The sequence below is a fragment of the Heteronotia binoei genome, chromosome 1 (genome assembly GCF_032191835.1).
Source record: "Heteronotia binoei isolate CCM8104 ecotype False Entrance Well chromosome 1, APGP_CSIRO_Hbin_v1, whole genome shotgun sequence".
Classification (NCBI taxonomy): Eukaryota; Metazoa; Chordata; class Lepidosauria; order Squamata; family Gekkonidae; genus Heteronotia; species Heteronotia binoei.
Genome location: NC_083223.1, coordinates 193,319,274 through 193,338,760, shown reverse-complemented (window position 1 = coordinate 193,338,760; position 19,487 = coordinate 193,319,274). Strand labels below are relative to the sequence as shown.

The 19,487-nt window shown below is 51.5% G+C and overlaps 2 protein-coding genes across 2 annotated transcripts; one reads left to right on the top strand and one right to left on the bottom strand.

Moving 5' to 3' along the window:
* The first annotated feature begins 565 nt into the window (after positions 1-565).
* On the top strand, positions 566-2,175 carry LOC132576264 (double homeobox protein 4C-like). Its single transcript, XM_060245304.1, has 3 exons — positions 566-842; positions 1,002-1,204; positions 1,867-2,175. Exons 1-3 carry the CDS (start codon positions 566-568, stop codon positions 2,173-2,175), a joined length of 789 nt encoding a protein of 262 aa, XP_060101287.1.
* A 1,402-nt stretch (positions 2,176-3,577) lies between these two features.
* Positions 3,578-5,202, bottom strand: LOC132576196 (homeobox protein MIXL1-like). The gene is made up of 3 exons (XM_060245177.1): positions 4,926-5,202; positions 4,564-4,766; positions 3,578-3,901 (listed from the first exon to the last, which is right to left on the bottom strand). Exons 1-3 carry the CDS (start codon positions 5,200-5,202, stop codon positions 3,578-3,580), a joined length of 804 nt encoding a protein of 267 aa, XP_060101160.1.
* Positions 5,203-19,487: the final 14,285 nt, after the last annotated feature.

Below are 19,487 nucleotides of genomic sequence, written 5' to 3'. Positions count from 1 at the left end.
AAGCTGCTGACTAACAAGCCGACTTCGACGGGGCTTTGGGGCGCCCCTTTCGGCAGCGGCTCCCCAGATGCTTGGGAGGAAGCAGCCGTCCTCGGCTCCCGGCACTGCGGCCGTCGAGCAAGAGGCATTGTGGCCTGATCCACAGGCAGCCTTCCCTGCAGCCTCCGAGGCGCTTCTCTTTCGCCAGGACTTCCTCAACTCCCCCCCACACCCCCCACCCCGATGTTAGGAAACTCGCTGGGCAAACCTCCATGAAGACGCGCTTGACTTGGGGCTTACTTCTGAGCAGACGTGCTCGGGCTGGTCGCCCTCCATTAAGGCCAGAGAGAAGAAGAGAAACCCGGGGAGGTGGCCCGCGGAGCCCTTGGGAAGGCGGGGAGGGGCGAGGCATCCAGGCACGAAGGGAGCGGGGCAGACGCCGAGCCCCCCCTTCGGAAATCACCCTCTTGGGAACGATGCTGCGGCTGTGAGGCGAGGCGAGGCGGCGCTTTCGAGGCGCTGCGGCAGCTCGCCGGCCCGAGAGGAGGAGGGGCCTCCTGGCAGGTCCAGGGGAGGGGGGGAGGCGATGGGGGCTGCTGCGGAACTGGCGGCCGCCCCGGGGGGTGGGCGGGGACGGCCAGAGCTTGCCGCCTCTCTCGGCCTCCTCCTCGCCCCCCGGCAGCCCCGCCTCCAGGGGGCGCGGTTGCTCCCCAGGCAGAGGATATGGGGGGGGGGGGGAGACCAGCGGCGCCAGGACGCCCAGCCAGCAGCCACAGTCGCCATGCTCAGCCTGCAGGTCCGCGAAAGCCCCTCGACGGCGGGGGGACCTCCGCCCGCGCAGAGCTTCGCCAGCCCAGTCGCCGGTGAGTGATTCTCCTCCGTCCCGCCGCCGGGACCCCCGGACGAAGCCGCCTCTGGCGGGGGGCTGGGCGGGCTTCCTTCCCGGGGCGGCCCGCTTGGCCTCCCCTTCTAACCGGCCGCCTCTGCTGCCTTCTCTCTCTCTCTCGCTCGCTCTCCTCCAGAGGGGCTCCTGGCCGCCGCCTACCCTTCCTGGCCCGGGGCCCCCCCGCCGGACGCCTCCGCTTCGGGCCGCCGCAGGAGGACCCACTTCACGCCTTGGCAGCTGGCGCAGCTGGAGGCGGCCTTCCGCCGGGACCCCTACCCAGGCATCGAGGCCCGCGAGCACCTGGCCGCCCAGAACGGCTTACCCGAAGCCCGGATCCAGGTGAGCGGGGGCCGCAGCGCCCAAAGGACGGCCGGGACTGACCAGTGGAGCTTCCTTTGCTGCTCCCGCCCCGCTGCCTTTGCGGGCTGAGCCTGCGTGGCCTCGGGGCTTTCCTCCCCCTGTCCAGCCAGCTCGGGTTGGAGGGGGACTGAGGGGCTCCTGTAGGGTTCTTGCTAACCGGGGGGGGGGGGAGGCCAATTCAGGGTGGCTGAGTCCACCCGCAGCGCCCCCCCCCCACCTTGCACGCCGTGTAAAGTTTGACCCAAAACCTTGGCGGGCAGCGCTTGACCTGTTGAGCCTCCAGCGGCCCGACGGCAACTCTTAAGGCTGCCTGCTGCGTCTGGCTCGCCGGCCACAGCGGGGAAGACGGTGCTGGCGAAGCACCTCGTGGCTCACCGCGCTTTAAAAGGCAGGTAAAGGTAGTCGCCTGCGCAAGCACCAGTCGTTCCCGACTCTGGGGTGAGGTGGCGCTGGCTACTCATTTGACCGACTTGGGGAGGATGGAAGGCTGAGTCAACCTGGAGCAGACTACCTGAACCCAGCTTCCGCCGGGATCGAACTCAGGCCGTGAGCGGAGAGCTCAGACTGCGGCACTGCAGCTTTAGCAGTCTGCCCACAGGGCTCTTCTTCACCCCGCTTACCAGCTGTCTTTTCCCTCCCAGGTTTGGTTCCAAAATCGACGGGCCAAGACTCGGCGCCAGGGGGGGGTCCTCCCGAAGCAGGCCGGGCCTCCTCCCGCCTCCAGCCTCGCCCCGCCCGCGGAGTCGCCTCCTGCACTGCTGCCGCCCGCCCGCTGGGCCCCCGCCGGCCAGGGCCACCCCCGCCCCCGCCCCCACCCCCCAGCCGGGGCCCAGGACGAGGCTTCCCGCCAGCGCCGCTACCTGCTGCCCGGAGGCGGCCCTCCCAGCCACGAGGACCGCGCTCTCCTCCAGCCCTGGCCCACGCTTCAGGAGGCCGCCTGCAGGGACTGAGGGGGGAATGCCAGTGGAATCAGCTACCTAGGGAGGTGGCGAGCTCCCCCTCATTGGCAGGCTTTGAGCAGCGGCTGGACAAACACTTGTCAGGGATGAGAAGGGGGTTGGACTAGATGGCCTGTATGGACCCTTCCAACTCTGTGATTCTCTGCACTCTACCTCTTGTTGAGATTAATCTCTGCAGCTGCTTGGGGATTATTTGGTTGAACAACTTGAGTGGGACCCCCGCCTGGGGTTTCCACTTTCACCCACCAGCACCTTCATGGCATGTAGCAACTTCAATGATGCAGCTTTGCCACTCTGCTGAAGTCCCCCTAGTCTGTGGGGTTAACTACTGTAACCACTTTGCATGGCTCAGTACTAATTTGAGGGCTCTAGAGCAGTATAAGGAACTAGAAACCAACCTCACTCTCCTCCGTATATTGACCAATGAGAATATAACTTTGGGATTAGGGGAGAATATTGCTTTAATTTGGTGCATTGGCTATATGGTGAAATCTGGGAAATGCGTCTTTGTGAAATTTAATTCCCAGATCTGCTGCTGTTAGCATCCTATATTTCTGAGGCACATTCTTCTCCTTCAGGTTAAGGCATCTGTGAACTGAACACTACTTTATATATGTTAGTTTAGATTTTTATTATTTTATTTGGTTGATTTATATTCCGCCTTTTCCCATACAGGTGGATCACAGTCATAATAAAGCAGTTAAAATACAACAATAACTCAGTAATATACAAATAAAACATAGCTCCAAAATATACACAGCTGGGATTATTGGAGACCTTTAAAATAGCATTTCTGATGTAAAAAGCTGATTGGTCTAAGTAAATATAACATTTGTTATAAAACTGTGTTCTCTGGTTTGAATATATATGTACTTTTCTTTTTTAAGAGCTCTGATCAATATTTTTAAGAACATGACATCACTGCACCTGACATCAGGCATCACTGGTTTTACAAAGTAACCTCCCATTCTTGCTGAAATCCTGCTTTTTGAAGAAAACCTTTCACCATCCCACCGTTTGTACAAGTAGTGGGTAATTACAGCAGGGAGTGGTGTACAGCCACTATGATATCTACGGACCATTCATAGGAAGGGAATAGATCAAGATAAGTAGTCGTGTTAGTCAGTCTGTAGTAGTAGAAAGCAGTAAGAGTTCAGTAACACCGTAAAGATTAACAAAATTCGCGGTAGGGTGATTCAGCTTTCCTGAGCAGCGACTCTGTGTATATTCGCAGGGTATGTACAGTTGTAGGTAGACTTGCGTGAGAGGATGATATGCTTGTTCAGAGCCTTGGGTTGAGGTAATTCAAATATGGAGGTAGGGCAGAGAAGGAGAGTCAGGCGCTGGCGGTGCTAGAGACAGGGAGAGAGAGGTCCTGCCTCCCTCTTTCAAACTACCATTCGATCTGACTGTGTTTCTGCCGGAAGGAGGCATTTTCATTCCAGCCAATTGACGGTCTTAAAGAGTTCGGCACTTTATCTAAGTCCGGCGGCAGCAGGTAGCGGCGCTGGCGGGAAGCCTCGTCCTGGGCCCCGGCTGGGGGGTGGGGGCGGGGGCGGGGGTGGCCCTGGCCGGCGGGGGCCCAGCGGGCGGGCGGCAGCAGTGCAGGAGGCGACTCCGCGGGCGGGGCGAGGCTGGAGGCGGGAGGAGGCCCGGCCTGCTTCGGGAGGACCCCCCCCTGGCGCCGAGTCTTGGCCCGTCGATTTTGGAACCAAACCTGGGAGGGAAAAGACAGCTGGTAAGCGGGGTGAAGAAGAGCCCTGTGGGCAGACTGCTAAAGCTGCAGTGCCGCAGTCTGAGCTCTCCGCTCACGGCCTGAGTTCGATCCCGGCGGAAGCTGGGTTCAGGTAGTCTGCTCCAGGTTGACTCAGCCTTCCATCCTCCCCAAGTCGGTCAAATGAGTAGCCAGCGCCACCTCACCCCAGAGTCGGGAACGACTGGTGCTTGCGCAGGCGACTACCTTTACCTGCCTTTTAAAGCGCGGTGAGCCACGAGGTGCTTCGCCAGCACCGTCTTCCCCGCTGTGGCCGGCGAGCCAGACGCAGCAGGCAGCCTTAAGAGTTGCCGTCGGGCCGCTGGAGGCTCAACAGGTCAAGCGCTGCCCGCCAAGGTTTTGGGTCAAACTTTACACGGCGTGCAAGGTGGGGGGGGGCGCTGCGGGTGGACTCAGCCACCCTGAATTGGCCTCCCCCCCCCCCCCGGTTAGCAAGAACCCTACAGGAGCCCCTCAGTCCCCCTCCAACCCGAGCTGGCTGGACAGGGGGAGGAAAGCCCCGAGGCCACGCAGGCTCAGCCCGCAAAGGCAGCGGGGCGGGAGCAGCAAAGGAAGCTCCACTGGTCAGTCCCGGCCGTCCTTTGGGCGCTGCGGCCCCCGCTCACCTGGATCCGGGCTTCGGGTAAGCCGTTCTGGGCGGCCAGGTGCTCGCGGGCCTCGATGCCTGGGTAGGGGTCCCGGCGGAAGGCCGCCTCCAGCTGCGCCAGCTGCCAAGGCGTGAAGTGGGTCCTCCTGCGGCGGCCCGAAGCGGAGGCGTCCGGCGGGGGGGCCCCGGGCCAGGAAGGGTAGGCGGCGGCCAGGAGCCCCTCTGGAGGAGAGCGAGCGAGAGAGAGAGAGAAGGCAGCAGAGGCGGCCGGTTAGAAGGGGAGGCCAAGCGGGCCGCCCCGGGAAGGAAGCCCGCCCAGCCCCCCGCCAGAGGCGGCTTCGTCCGGGGGTCCCGGCGGCGGGACGGAGGAGAATCACTCACCGGCGACTGGGCTGGCGAAGCTCTGCGCGGGCGGAGGTCCCCCCGCCGTCGAGGGGCTTTCGCGGACCTGCAGGCTGAGCATGGCGACTGTGGCTGCTGGCTGGGCGTCCTGGCGCCGCTGGTCTCCCCCCCCCCCCCATATCCTCTGCCTGGGGAGCAACCGCGCCCCCTGGAGGCGGGGCTGCCGGGGGGCGAGGAGGAGGCCGAGAGAGGCGGCAAGCTCTGGCCGTCCCCGCCCACCCCCCGGGGCGGCCGCCAGTTCCGCAGCAGCCCCCATCGCCTCCCCCCCCTCCCCTGGACCTGCCAGGAGGCCCCTCCTCCTCTCGGGCCGGCGAGCTGCCGCAGCGCCTCGAAAGCGCCGCCTCGCCTCGCCTCACAGCCGCAGCATCGTTCCCAAGAGGGTGATTTCCGAAGGGGGGGCTCGGCGTCTGCCCCGCTCCCTTCGTGCCTGGATGCCTCGCCCCTCCCCGCCTTCCCAAGGGCTCCGCGGGCCACCTCCCCGGGTTTCTCTTCTTCTCTCTGGCCTTAATGGAGGGCGACCAGCCCGAGCACGTCTGCTCAGAAGTAAGCCCCAAGTCAAGCGCGTCTTCATGGAGGTTTGCCCAGCGAGTTTCCTAACATCGGGGTGGGGGGTGTGGGGGGGAGTTGAGGAAGTCCTGGCGAAAGAGAAGCGCCTCGGAGGCTGCAGGGAAGGCTGCCTGTGGATCAGGCCACAATGCCTCTTGCTCGACGGCCGCAGTGCCGGGAGCCGAGGACGGCTGCTTCCTCCCAAGCATCTGGGGAGCCGCTGCCGAAAGGGGCGCCCCAAAGCCCCGTCGAAGTCGGCTTGTTAGTCAGCAGCTTGGGAAGGGCCGAGCTCGCAGCCACCGAGCCCATGCCCTCCTCCCTCCCGCCGCCAGCAGACGCGGGGAGCAGAATCCGGCCAAGCAGCGCAAGGCAGCCCGCAGCATCTGGAAGGGACCAGAGAACCATCCTCACTCACCTGGCACTGGCAGGCAGACGCAGGTGGGCTGGGAGCTCACTTCTGAACGAGTCCCCCAGGCTGTCCCTCCAGTCTCCCCCTGAGCGAGCTGCAAGCGATGACCCAGTGAGGAGGTGATTCCCCTCCAGGCTGCCAAAACTGCCTGGAGCCATAGAGCTGCTGCCCATATCCACACCTTCCGTCTCTATCAAGAGGGGAACACATGTTCCCTGGCCGGGGGCGGGGGCGGGGAAACTGCCCAGCAAGGAAGGTCTAAAGGCAGCTCAGTCAGTGCTGCAAGACTTCCGGGCTGTGCAAAGCGCAGATCTACACAAGTGACTGTGGAATGTACCCACCGAGTTCAGGGAGCGTGAGGCTCACCTCCAAGTGTTTCCTTTAGACGAGCAACATCTCACTTTCCCATTGAACAACAGCGGTCCTCAATATGGCGACCCCCTCCCTCCCCCCCCCCCCCCCAAAACACACTTATAAAGTAGTCTGAGCAAGACCTCCACATTCAGTGCCATTAGAGCTACCGACTGGCTTAAAGGAAAATACCCAAAGTTTCAACTCCGCGGATCAAGCCTCTGTTTAAAGTGCACATTTCCCCTTTAAATAGAGTTACACACTACTTCTAACACACGCGCGCGAATTCGGTATAACCCTGTTTAGGATGGCGCTGCAGTACTTAATGATTAGTGTGCTGCTGTTGTTTTTGGAGAGCTCTTCATTGATTAGACATTTTACAAGGCGGGGTAAATGAAAGCAAAGAAACATTTCAACTCGAGGGAGCCTCACTAGGCAACACTGTCGCGGTGTGACTGACAGTGACTCTTAAGGCGTCCGCTTGAATCCCTCTGTGCAGTATTAGGACGAAGGATTCTTCTTTGCTGTCTACTTGCCGAGGGACTGGGCGCTCCCATTGGCGCCATCAGACAAACACCGGCCGCTTGTTTGCTTCCATTTCGCCTCCTCCTCGCATGCAAAGGGAAGGGGCGACTTGGCCCGGCGGCGCCCACCCTGTGCTCTCCGCAGCCCGCAAAGCGCTTTCTGTCCAATAGACATTGGCCATGGCGTTCCAATAAGAGATTCTATATAAAATATTAATTTGGAAGGCCACGATATGAAGTATGGGTGGCGCTACAACACTACTGAACCCACAAATATAAAATGTGTCCCCCTGAATAAGAGTTTTTCCCGAAACGAAATTGGACCGGTTCTTTTATGATTCGTTGGATTTTAATTAATTTTGATTTTTGGACAGTAGGAGTGTTGTGCACCAGATGGCTTTTTTGTCTTTATCACTGATATATTCATAAGAGGACATATATTTTGTAATGGACTGAATATATACTGAATACATACTGTATATTTTTCCACACCAAGTGAGAGCATCGTTATGTTACAGTTTTCCTTACCTTAGTGGTCCCATTCTCTGCTGTCATAAATTAAAAGTAAACAGATCTGTAAAACTGCCTGATGAGAACTGAGCTGGGGTTTAAGAGTCAAGGGAGTGAGGGGTGACTGTTGAAATGACCTCTTTAGTTTATACCATTCTGGAGAAGAGAGCAATTTGGTGAGTTTTTGAAATAATTCATCATCCTTCTCAGGCCTTGAATTCAGCAGGAGCTCACAGGAGCACAGCTCCTGAGCCTTTCTGAGGGTTCCCCCTCACCTACCTTGTCCGTTGAATAGTTCGTGCAGCTGCATAACAATCCCTGGATTAGGAGAGTGGGCAGCCAGCCTGCCACCAGGAGCTTTGCCACAACCTCAGCAGCCCTCATCTACCCCTGGAGAAGCCCACACCACCCTTTCTTCACTTCTTATGTGATTCTGAGTGGTGGGTGACTTGCTGGACTTTTGACTGGGGGCGGGGGAGGTGCCCAAGGAGAGCCCCAGGTAAGCAAGGCCTGCTTGGGCTGGCTGGATCTCTAGCCAGCCCAAGCAGGCCTCGCTTGCGCAGGGCTCTCCTTTCTTGCATTAGGTTGCTGGGGAGCGGCAGCATATGCTAATGAGTTATGCTAATGAGCTCCAGCATCTATTTTTCTACAAAAGGACCCCTGATCCTCTTCACCATTCTTTTCTGACCCTCAGCTTGTTTGAACCATTCCTGAGGCAAAGAGGCTTTGGACCTGGAGCCAGTGGACAGCTCCTTTTCCCTGGCTCTCTTTCCTAAGGAAACAAAGATCTCCTTTTGATAAGTGTTTTAATTTGCTGTACACTGCTTTAGCAATCAATTACATCTTGAAGAGAAATCTTAAAATAGGTCATCCAGAATCTATTTTAATCTGTAATCTGTTTTGCCATGTCATAAATTTCAGATAGGTTTGATTGTGAGAATGACAGGCCCAAAGTCAAGTTTCATGCCTGAGTAGGGATTCAAAGCTGGATCTACCTCCAATCCCCACCTCTGTAGCCTGACACTCTAATCCCTGCACCCACAGGTCTCCTGTCTCCAGCAATTATGAGAAGTTGGTTTTCAATTTATTCCTCCTACTAAATTTTTTCATATGGAAAGACAATTAAAATAGTTATTCACCTGAAACACTGCTGTAAATAGAGAACAGTAGAGATCTGATCTACTGCTGTTGCTCAACAATTACTTTGGGGCTCAGGGGAGGGTCCACAATGACTGCTGACTCTTTGGGATTAATGAGTTAAACATTTTTTAACCTGTACATCTTTTTATGAAAGGATGGGGTTACATTTCTGCTGCAACAGTTAATGAAAGGTCAAAACACTGGGGGAGGAGTGGCAGTCCATGTGCTTCACAAATTTCTTATCACATCAAGACTGGAGAACACCTTACCAAGTACCTTCTATGATGACATTATAGCGTATGATTATGATCTGACAGGCAGTGTGCCAGCAGGATTTAATTAATTTGCTGCTCAGTTATTTTATTGTGTTGAGCTGGGGAGGGGTTGGTGATAAAGATGCAGTAGCTACACTGAGTGTAGAGTCTTATTTTTGTACCATTCTTTTAACTGTTTCAAGCAGTTTTGAGTGTTTCAAGTTGCTTTGAGACTCCTTAAGGTACAGAAGAGTGGGGTATAAAAATCTCAGAACATTTCCCCTTATTGCACTTATTTACTAATTGATTTCCAGTTTATTTCAATCAGTCAGCAGATCCCTCTTAGAAGGGATCTTTCCCACACCTCTTAACTAGGCTGTGGTCCATCCCCTTTTGAAAAAACCATCTGTAGACCCAGCTGTATTGGCAAACTATCGGCTGGTGTCGAACCTACCCTTTTTGAGTAAGGTCACAGAGCGGACAGTGGTGATTCAGCTACTGGGATTCCTGGATGACACTTCCACACTGGATCCATTCCAGTCCAGCTTTCGGCCAGATCATGGGATGGAGACGGTTCTGGTCACCCTCATAGATGACCTCATGCGCCATCTGGATTGGGGCAGCTCAGCAGTGCTGTTACTATTAGATCTGTCAGCCACATTTGATATGGTTGACCATAAGCTACTGCCTAGCCACCCTGCTGATGTGGGGATCCAGGGGTTTGCCTTGCAATGGATGACCTCTTTTCTCCAAGGTCGGGGACAAAGGGTGGTGATAGGGGAAGAATCATCCCAAAGGCACCCACTTACATGTGGTGTGCCACAGGGTGTGGTTCTGTCTCCAATGTTATTTAACATCTATATAAGGGGTGTGCAAAAAAAAAATTGGAAAAAATTGGATTTGGGAATATACCGGGCCAAAAAATTCAGAATATTGTTTATTTCCGAATACCAGTACTCAGAACAGCCGCATATATGGTAGATGTGCGGCTATTTCCAAATATACGGCCCCAATATACCCTATGGCCATTGAAATCAATGGCAAAATAGGGTATACTGGAAGCTGCCTGGAGAGGGAGGGGGTTTGAGAGAGAACCCCCAAATTTGCAGGGGACCTGCAGGGAACTCTCCCCTAAAAACCCCCCAAGTCCCAAAAAGATTGGGCCAGGGGGTCCCTGTCTTTGGGCTCCCGAAAAGGCCCATTGCCACCAATGCTGGGGAAAGCCCAATTAGCCACTTCCTCCACTATAATTGCTGTGGGGAAAGTGGCTCTGGCCAGAGGAGGGTTTGAGGGAGACGCCCCAAAACTGCAGGGCAGCTTCAGGGGACTCCCCCGCATGCAAACCCCCTGCCCCCAAAAGACTGCACCCATCTGTGGGCACCCCAAAAGGAACACTGTTCCCAAGGGTGAGAAAAAACCAATTAGAGCCACTTCCCCCACTGTAATTGTCGTGGGAAAAGTGGCTCTGGGGAGGAGGGGGTTTTGAGGAGAGCCCCCCAAACTGCTGTGCAGCTTCAGGGCACTGTCCTACACAAAACCCACAAGGCCAAAAAAAAAAAATTGGACCAGGGGGTCCAATTCCTGGGGCACCCAAAGCCAAACCTAACTTCACATCAGAGAATCTCTATAGGACCTAAATACACTACATCCATTTATTTACTCTCTGAACCCTGCTGGCCTGGAACTAATATAAACACAGTTGCCAATGTCACTGCCACACAAAACACAATCTGCTCAAAGCTGCAGCAAACCCAGATGCCAGCTCTCCAGCCCTGCCCCAAACAACGAGGGGAGAGCTTGCCAAGCACAACAAGCATAGTGGTTCTGGGTGTCTCACCCAGATGCCAGCTTCCCTGCCACAGAACACACAATCTACAGATGCCAGTTCTCCAGCCCTGCCCCAAACAACACAACTCTCAAACAAGAGAAGTGGTGGACCACACCTAGCTCCACATCATTCTGTGTCTGACACAAAGCAAGAAGCATTCCGACTTACCTTGAGTGATGGATGGTTGGCTGGTCCAGGCTCTTTTGCATTACCCAGGGTGCACCAGAGGAGGTGAGCCAGAGTTGCACCCCAAATGAGGAAGATCACTGGGAGGGCCTCAGATTGTGTGAGAGGAAGGCAACCATTCCTTCTCTCTCAGCTCAACAGCAACACACCAGCTATCACTGTCCCATTAGAGGGACCTCAGCATTGGTATGGCTGCTGGTTGCCTGTCATCATCACAGGCACCTCCCTCTTTCCTCCTCCTGCCCCTGAAAAAAAAAAACTGGGTTATCCTGGCTGGGCCTGTGGGTGCTGTTGGTTACAGTTGGGGGCTGCAATGGCCCTTTCAATATTATTAGGCGTGTGTGGATGGGGACTGCAAAAATTTGGAATGCTTTGCAGATTTTAAACCAGCATTCACTTTTGGTTTGGGGATGGATGATGGGTGGGGGAGTGCACTGCCAATCAATCTATGAGTGAGTTTTTGGGCTGTCTTTGGACTCTAGTCTATTTTTAGTGGGAGAGCGTTTTACAACCACCTTCCAAACGCGGGCCAAGAGAGGATGCAGGCACAAGTAGGTGCTCACTTCATTCACTCTCAAAGTCTACGTTCGGGGAGCCGAACAGAGGCAAATTGACCTTCAGGAAGACCAACTACTCCACTGTCTAGGGTTGCAGGCAATTGCGATGTGGGCAGACAATGTCGCCCATATGCGAAAAGACACGCTCGCTCTGCACTTTCATCAGTGGGCATGACAGGAACGCCTTGGCCACGGAGGAGAGGGCTGGACAGACCCCCTCTTTCACAACCCAGTAGTCCAAAGGAGATGTTTCCTGTGACTTGTTGGGCTCCGAAAGATAGTCCCTCACCATCGCAGCACCCATCTCCACTCTCAGGGGCCTACCGCTCCCAGAGGGGCCAACGAGCCTCCCAATGAGTGTCATCTTGGCACTCTTCTTGGCGTGAGTCTGGTGGGAAACACTACCTAGCCGGGGAGGTTGGGGATGAACAGCAGTGGAAGTGGCAGATGAGCTGCTTCCACCACCCCCTCCTCAGCTATCGGCACTGCCCCCCCCGACTCTGCAGCGCTCGATCTTCTGGGAGAGGTTGTCTTGCCAGCAATCGAGCTTGTTGGCCCGCTTGGTGATCATGCCCTTAAGGCGCGGGTCTAACATGGTTGCCATCATGTAGACCTTATCCTGGGTGAAAGTCTGAAAGTGGGCCTCAAGCCCTTCCTGCAGCCTAACAACCAGGGCATGCACCACTGGAAGAACGTCTGCACAGCCTTGAGCTGGCACTAGAAATGAGGCCAGGTCCTCACGGGCCATGTGGACCATGGGGACGACCAGTGCGATGCTCGCCATGTCAGATGAGAGCATTTCTGTGTGGGTCTTGAAGGGCCCAAGAAATGACCACCCAATCTTCTTGGGTGAGACGGTTCTCATCCTGAAAGACCCTCATTTCAGAGACAAAGGCATCCAGGGCTGACGTCACCAATAAGGCGGTGCCCTGGCACGCCTGTCAGTGTCTGTTTCTCACGCAGCAGATACGAGTCCGTATTGCTGTGTGAGAAGTGACCCGTTATGTGCCGACACTTCTGAAGCAGAAGTCAGTACTCATGGGTCACGGCTAGATATCGATGATCCTGGCTTTTTGTCTAGCCCAATGCATCCTTAACCATGAGGTGGAGAAGGTGGGCCACACAAGGAAGGCGTTTTAGGCCCTGATGTTTGACAGCCGCCTTGATGTTGGAGCCACCGTCAGTCATTATGAAGCCCGTGGCAATTTCCCTGCTGCCTACCCAGCCCTCTAACTGCCGTGAGAGGATGGCTTTGAGAGTGTCCGCCATGTGTGGCGCATCGACTTCTTCGGTGTGCAGCAAGGCCCAGCAATAGCCAGCCTGGTGGCCCTGATCCTGCCTGCTGCTACTGCCACCCCCACCCTGCAGCTCACTGGGTTGCCACCAATGCGCAATCAGGGAGAGATACCCCTTGAACGCATGTTGGAAGCTCCAGATATCTGAGGTGAAATGAACAGTCCCCTCGACAGCATGGGACAAATGCTCCTTCACCACAGATCTGGCTGTCCTGAAAACAGATGGTCCTGCTAATGGTGGTTCTAGCAGGAACTTTGTACCAGGGTGCCAGGTACTCGAGCAACCCTAGCACTCCAGGATTCTCGACCACTGGAAATGGAAGCCCATGTGCGACTGACCTGGCAAGGTTCCAGGCGATCACCCTCCTGCGGTACCTGATGCCCCTTCTTGGCACACAGGTGCCACCCCCATGAAACATCTCAGGCAGAGATGGCTGGCATCCCTGCCCTGTCACAGAACTCTCCTGGAGGTAGTCATGATGGGACGGACCTCCTGGCTGGGTGGTGTTGGCTGCTTAGGCACCCCAGCACCAGCCTGCTTCTCCCCCTTAAGAAGCACCACCTGGTGGTGCTTCCACAGGTGGTTCCACATCCCCCTCAGAGTCAGGTGGGCAGGGTTCCGCCCATGACTGATCCAGGCCCTGCACAGCTGGCACTGAGCATAGCGTGGATCCTCCATAAGTCGGAAATGCTTCCAGACTTTGGAGATGTACAGATGTCCAAGCTGACTGGCAGCTTGGGTGTCCAAAGCCACCTCCTGTGAGGGGCTCGGGGCAGACACATCATGTCTCGGGGTGGCAGGAGGGGCTGTCCACCGGGGGGAAGTGGGCGGACATGGAGGCACCTCGTGTGTTTCCATTTCTTCCCCCTCCACCCCATGTGGCCATTCCCTAAACGACTGCTGATGCCCGAAGGAACCGAAGAAAGGGGCTGGCCCTCCTCAGCCAGCTTCTCCTCCAGCTCTTGCATGACACTCTGAACCCTCCTTGGGGTGATCATTTTGGACAGAAAACTGTCCCCAAAGCTCATCTCCAAGGAGGGCTGCTCTTGCTGCCGCTCCTCCGGCTGCTGAGGCCAAGCGACATCACCTGGAGGAGAGACTGCCCGAGCAGCAGACCTCTGCTCAGTGCCAGCACTTAATGGCACCTCTGCTGGGAGCGCCCCAGCAGCAGCCTTGATGAAGAGCCCAAGGCGGGACTTCTTCATCACACTCGGGGCAGTCCCTCCTCCAGCTGATGTCACTCAGCCTCAGCAGCCAGAGGTCGGAGTGGTGGAAGGCGGCTGTGGAGTGGCCCTATGCGCAGGTGGGGGGGCGGGAACTGGGTCTTCCCCCTCCCCGTCCCCTCTACCCCTCTAGTCTTCTCCTTGGCCTTGCCCCCAGGGCCCCTCTTCTGCTGCCTGTCATTCATGTCACCCTTGGCCAGTCTCACACAACCTGAACTGAAAGTGGGTTTTTTTACAAACCTAACTCACTGCACTATACCCTGAACAAACAGTTGCCCTAACTTCTTTTTAACCCCCCCCCCCCCCACCAAAACTTGTTTGTTTGCTTGTTTTTGGATTGGGGTAGTAGTAGTCTGGTGAAGTTTAGGACACTAGGTGATCCTGCCTCTACGTGGCTACAGTTTTTAAAAGGCTACCTTGAGATGAAGGCAATCCTTGTTATATCCTCCTAGTCAAACTTCTCCTAACTAGATCCTGGGACAAACTGGATTTCCTTGCAAACAAGAAATCAGGTGTCCCCTATAACTTGAGAGAAGCTGTGGTTTACTCTATGGAAATCTAAGGATGCACCAGATTTCAGTGGCTGAAAGCAAGATGCACTGCAACCCCAGTCTCTTTAAAAGGAAGCCTGATTTGGCCTAGTAGTCACGCTGCCTTTTATGAGAAACCTAAAATCTTTTTAAATCACCCCTATCTGGCCTACTTGAATTTTGAAAGGAGATAAAGCCCTAAACTGGATTAATTTGTTTTTAAATTTAAAAAAACACAATCCCTAAAAACACCCTTATTAGTGGGGCAGCCTATTTAGTGGCCCTAGCCAAACCGAAAGCACCCTCAGACTCCAAAAATAACTCTATAAAAACATGAAAGTGACCCAGCTCACACAGCCCACACACCAACCCCCACACCAACCAGAGGTAACTTAAAAAAAACAAAAAGTGACAGAAAGAAACTCAGGTTGGATCATGGAGAATTGAGTCGCTTCTCAAAGAGGAGCGGACCGGAGCCTCTATTCTGGGTAGAGAAGGTGATACTAACGCTTGCTGCCTAATTTTCTCAGTCAGGGAAAAGGCTAAGACATGCTTAGGAAAATTCTGAGGGGATTTACTTTGGCTGACAAGGAGTCCCAGTGGGGTTCCTTTTAGGCTTTGAAGAGTCCCCGGAGAAGAATCGCATTCCAGCGTCTACAGAGGGTCTCCGTGGTCATTAAATTGACTTAAATTCACCACGAGATTAAAAATTACAGTCCATTTTCTTTGTTAAACATGAACTACAAGATTTTTGCATTTATAGTAGCTCAATGCCTTAAGAGGGTACTTGTGGAAATTATCCATCCAGATCAAGCAGGTTTCCTTCCCAAAAGACATCTGAGTGATAATGTAAAAGTTATATGCAACATCTTGCAGTACTATGAAGCCCACCCTGATAAACAAATGCCCTTAATTTTCTTAGATGCGGAGAAGGCCTTTGATAATCTTAATTGGCAGTTTATGCTGCAACAATTAGAGTATATGAACTGTGGAACTGATTTCCTTAAGAATATTCGAGCTACCTATTCCCAGCAAAAAGCAAAAGTTGTAATAAATGGAGATTTAACAGATTCTATTGAGATTCAGAAAGGTACAAGACAAGGCTGTCCTTTGTACCCCTTACTATTTATTCTTATGCTGGAAACACTGAACAATCATATCAGAGAAGTCTCTAATATTAAGGGACTTTGGTTTAGAGGTGAACATTTTAAATTGAGAGCATTTGCTGATGACATGGTCTTCATCTTAGCACACCTGGCTGACTTCCTTAAACATCTGGTGTCAAATCTTAAGCAATTTGGAGAAGTGGCAGGTATGAAGATTAATTACCAGAAAACAAACTTTCTATCAAAAAATATGACTATTGATCAAATTAAGAGCTTTCAACAAGAATCAGGATTTGCATATGAGACGGAAGTCAAATATTTGGGTATTCAACTTACTAATAAAGTAAGTACCTTATATAAAGAGAACTATGAAAAACTAATTAAAGAAATAAAAAAAAGATTTGGAAACATGGAAAGACTTGAGTATTTCATTGATGGGAAGAATAGCAACAATTAAAATGAACATACTGCCAAGGATGCTTTTTCCTTTCCAAACTATTCCTATAGTGTTACCAAAAGTGTGTTTTCAAGAGCAAAATAAACCAACTACTAGTTTTATTTGGCAGAACAAAAAACCAAGAATCAAGTTGAAAGCGCTTCAAGACTCCAAAGAAAGGGCAGGATTTGCCCTTCCTGACTGGCAATTATACTATAAAGCCTGTGCACTAACATGGCTGAGAGACTAGATACTATTAAAAAATAGGAGATTGTTAATATTAGAGGGTCATGATCTTGTTAAGGGATGGCATTCATACATGTGGTACCAGAAAACAGATACTCAAAAACGTTTCAACACTCATTTAATTAGAAGGTCTCAGTCAGGTGTGGTCCTGGTTAAAACCAAAAATTTACAACAAGGTCCCTAAGTGGGTCTCACCAACTGAAGCTTTTATTTAACCAACACTACTGTCATCAACTATGATACTTTCGTATGAAGAACTGTTAAAGACTAATGACGAACTGAAAACACAATAAGAGTTATTGACCTACAATGTTACTCTTGATTGGTGGACCAGGCTTCAACTAGAGTCAAGATATGCTAGAGACAAAGTAACAGGATTTATTACTGATCAACAAGGTTTTGATAAAATTATTTTGGGTCCCCACCAACATCTAATAAAGAGAATTTATTCAATGCTTCTTCAAATGACGCTACTGTCAAGCATACATTTTATTCCTAGTAGAAAGCTGTATTGTTTATTATCTTACTGTACTGTTGCATATCAAAGCTATGTAAACCATTCTCTAGTTTGCACCTACTGTAACAAATGTAGAAATGCCAGCTTTGAAGATAGTGCCTCCCTGGGACGATTCCCAGGCCTGAGCCTGAGACCCAGGATGTTTCTAACCACAAAAGATAGCCGAACCTGTGATTTTAGCTTTTCACATGCATATGCGAGAATTCCTTACATTCTTTAGTATCTCTTTGATGTACCTCTTAAAGCCAGCTACTATGTGTTAAACTGTATCACTTTCAATATGGTCTTACCATGAGCACAATGGATTAACAATAAACCAATACTTTGTTTCAAAATCATTGGTTGGTTCTTTTGAAATCTCTATGCTTGACAGCTACAAGATGAAGAAGTGAAAGATACCATGATAAAGTGGGCGCAAACTTTGGGCCATTATATTGAAATAGGGATGTGGGAAACATTGTGGAAATCACATATAAAACTTACCAGAGCTATTACCTTTAAAGAAAATATTTATAAAATGTTTTATAGATGCTATATAACACCTGATAAACTGCTTAAAATGTATTTTACTGTTTCTAACAAGTGTTGGAAATGTATTTCCCATGTTGGCACATTTTATCATGTGTGGTGGACATGGGGTGATGAAAAAATATTGGATTACGGTACATGATATGTTACAAAAGATACTGAAAATTCATATACACTTTAAACCAGAACTTTTCTTATTGTGTATTCTACCGATGGATGTTTCAAGACAGGCCAAACATTTGATGATACATATTATTACTGCAGCAAGACTTTTGATAGCACAAACCTGGAAACATCATGAAATTCCGAAGAAACAGGACTTGATTCATAAAATGTTAGAGACAGCTGAAACAGATGCCAACTGAAAACACAGGTGTAAGAAAAGAACAAAGGCAGGTAGGGCCTCAAGGCCATAAGCAACATCCAGGGGGACGATTAGGCATTAATTATATTGAGCTGGCTGCCTTGCCCCAAAAAACTATTTCCTGTTACATTAGTTCAGAGCAAGCACGGTGTTCTCAAAAAAGGGCTATGCATGTAAGGCTGCAGGACTGTATTGATCTTCAGGCGGTATGGGACAGTGGGGCAGATATGTCAAGTATGTCAGAGGATAATTTTCATGGGCTAGGACTGAGGACAGATGGTAAAATAGAAATACGATCTTATGACTCCAGACCCGAAGAACAGCCTGTTACATTTATGAAAGTAGGAGTAGGGGATTGGAGTGAAATTATTCCCCTTTTGGTGCACAGGGGGCGGGATCCACAGTTTCTTGTAGGCATGTGTAGTGCAGTAGCCAGGCAACAACTATTTTTATGTTAACAAAAGTCAAGATTTGGCCTGCTCCCTTGAAAGAATTTTTACATTGTGGGTTTTTAATGAGGTTACCGGCAGTGATAAGGAATACCTGCAAGGTCATACCAGTTAGAATGTTCTTTAATTGGTGTGCTGATTGCTTTCTGCTCAGTTAACTTCAGGTGGACTTAATTGTTGCTGAAATGGCGGAACAGCCTTAATTGGTTACACCATGAGGGTCTAGGAGGCATAAAAATAACTATACCAGTGCATCACTTTGCCTAGCCTGAGACTAGAGCCTAGACGCATGGTCAGAATCTTATGTTCTGGAGTTAGGACTCTCTCCTGTGGATGTTATGCTGAACAACCTCCTGATGTGATTCCATTTGGTGAAACTATTGGATTCCATCTGGACACTGAACTCTGCTGGATGGTAACATCTAGAAGGCTAAACTGTATTAAGTTAGCTAGTAATACTTCACAATGTTCTTGTTTTTGTATGACTCACTTAACCAATGCTTTCATTTTGCCTAAATTTTAAAATAAACTTTCTTATAAGTTTATCTTTTTGTTGTTTGCTTTTGAGGTCACAACAATCCTCGCCAAAGTTTACTCACTAGCCTTTGGAGTGCCTACTACCAATTCTTAAAAACTGACTTTAGGAACCTCTTATTGCAGTTGTGCGGCTTGGTTTTCCCTAGGGTGCCCTTATTAGGTAGAGGTTTGACTGGGGCCTTTGTGCTAAGGAATTTACCCAGTCTGGTGGCAGCCTACCCTTCTGGTGTTCCTGGGGTGAAATACCAGGCTTTGGTTCTGTGTTGTACTATTAGTTAGCAGGTCTGCCGACAAACCTCGGCCAGAAGGTTGGCAGACACTGTCACAGCATGGATATTAGATATAAAGTATGGAGAGTAGAATAGACAGTGTCACAGCTGCCAGTAATAACATGAAGACAGTGCAAGCAATTGAACCCCACCCTGAAGCACCCCAGGTACTGAATTCAGTGGAACAGCCGGGAGACAAGGGAGAATGGAAGAAGGAGAAGGAAGATGAACAGCTGAGTCAAAGGGAGGATATTTTTTTTGTAAGTGCAGACCCAGTAATGTATAAATGGGAAGGAATGTCCCTCCCTTACAGAGAGCAGTTGGGGAGAATAATTCTGCACTGAACAAGCCAGGAGATACCATTTGTTTGGGTAAATGAATTATTGTATAGGGAGTACATGCCTAAAGAAAAAAGCTCTAATTTAGGGCCTGGGAAACAGCTGGTGGTCCCCAAAAGATTCAGAGAATAAATTCTAAGAGTGGGGCATGATTTACCATTGATGGGTCATCTCAGGTTTAAAAGGATGCTAGCTAAAGTCAGTTCGGACTTTTATTGGCCTGGCATACACAGGGATGTGAAAAAATATGTCGCTAGTTGTGAAATCGGTCAGAAGGTTGGCTATGCATCTGATTATGTAAAGGTGCCTTTAGGTGAAATGCCTGTGATTCAAACTCCCTTTTCTGCAATCCAAATTGATATTCAAGGACCTTTTATACCTTCCAGATCTGGAAAGA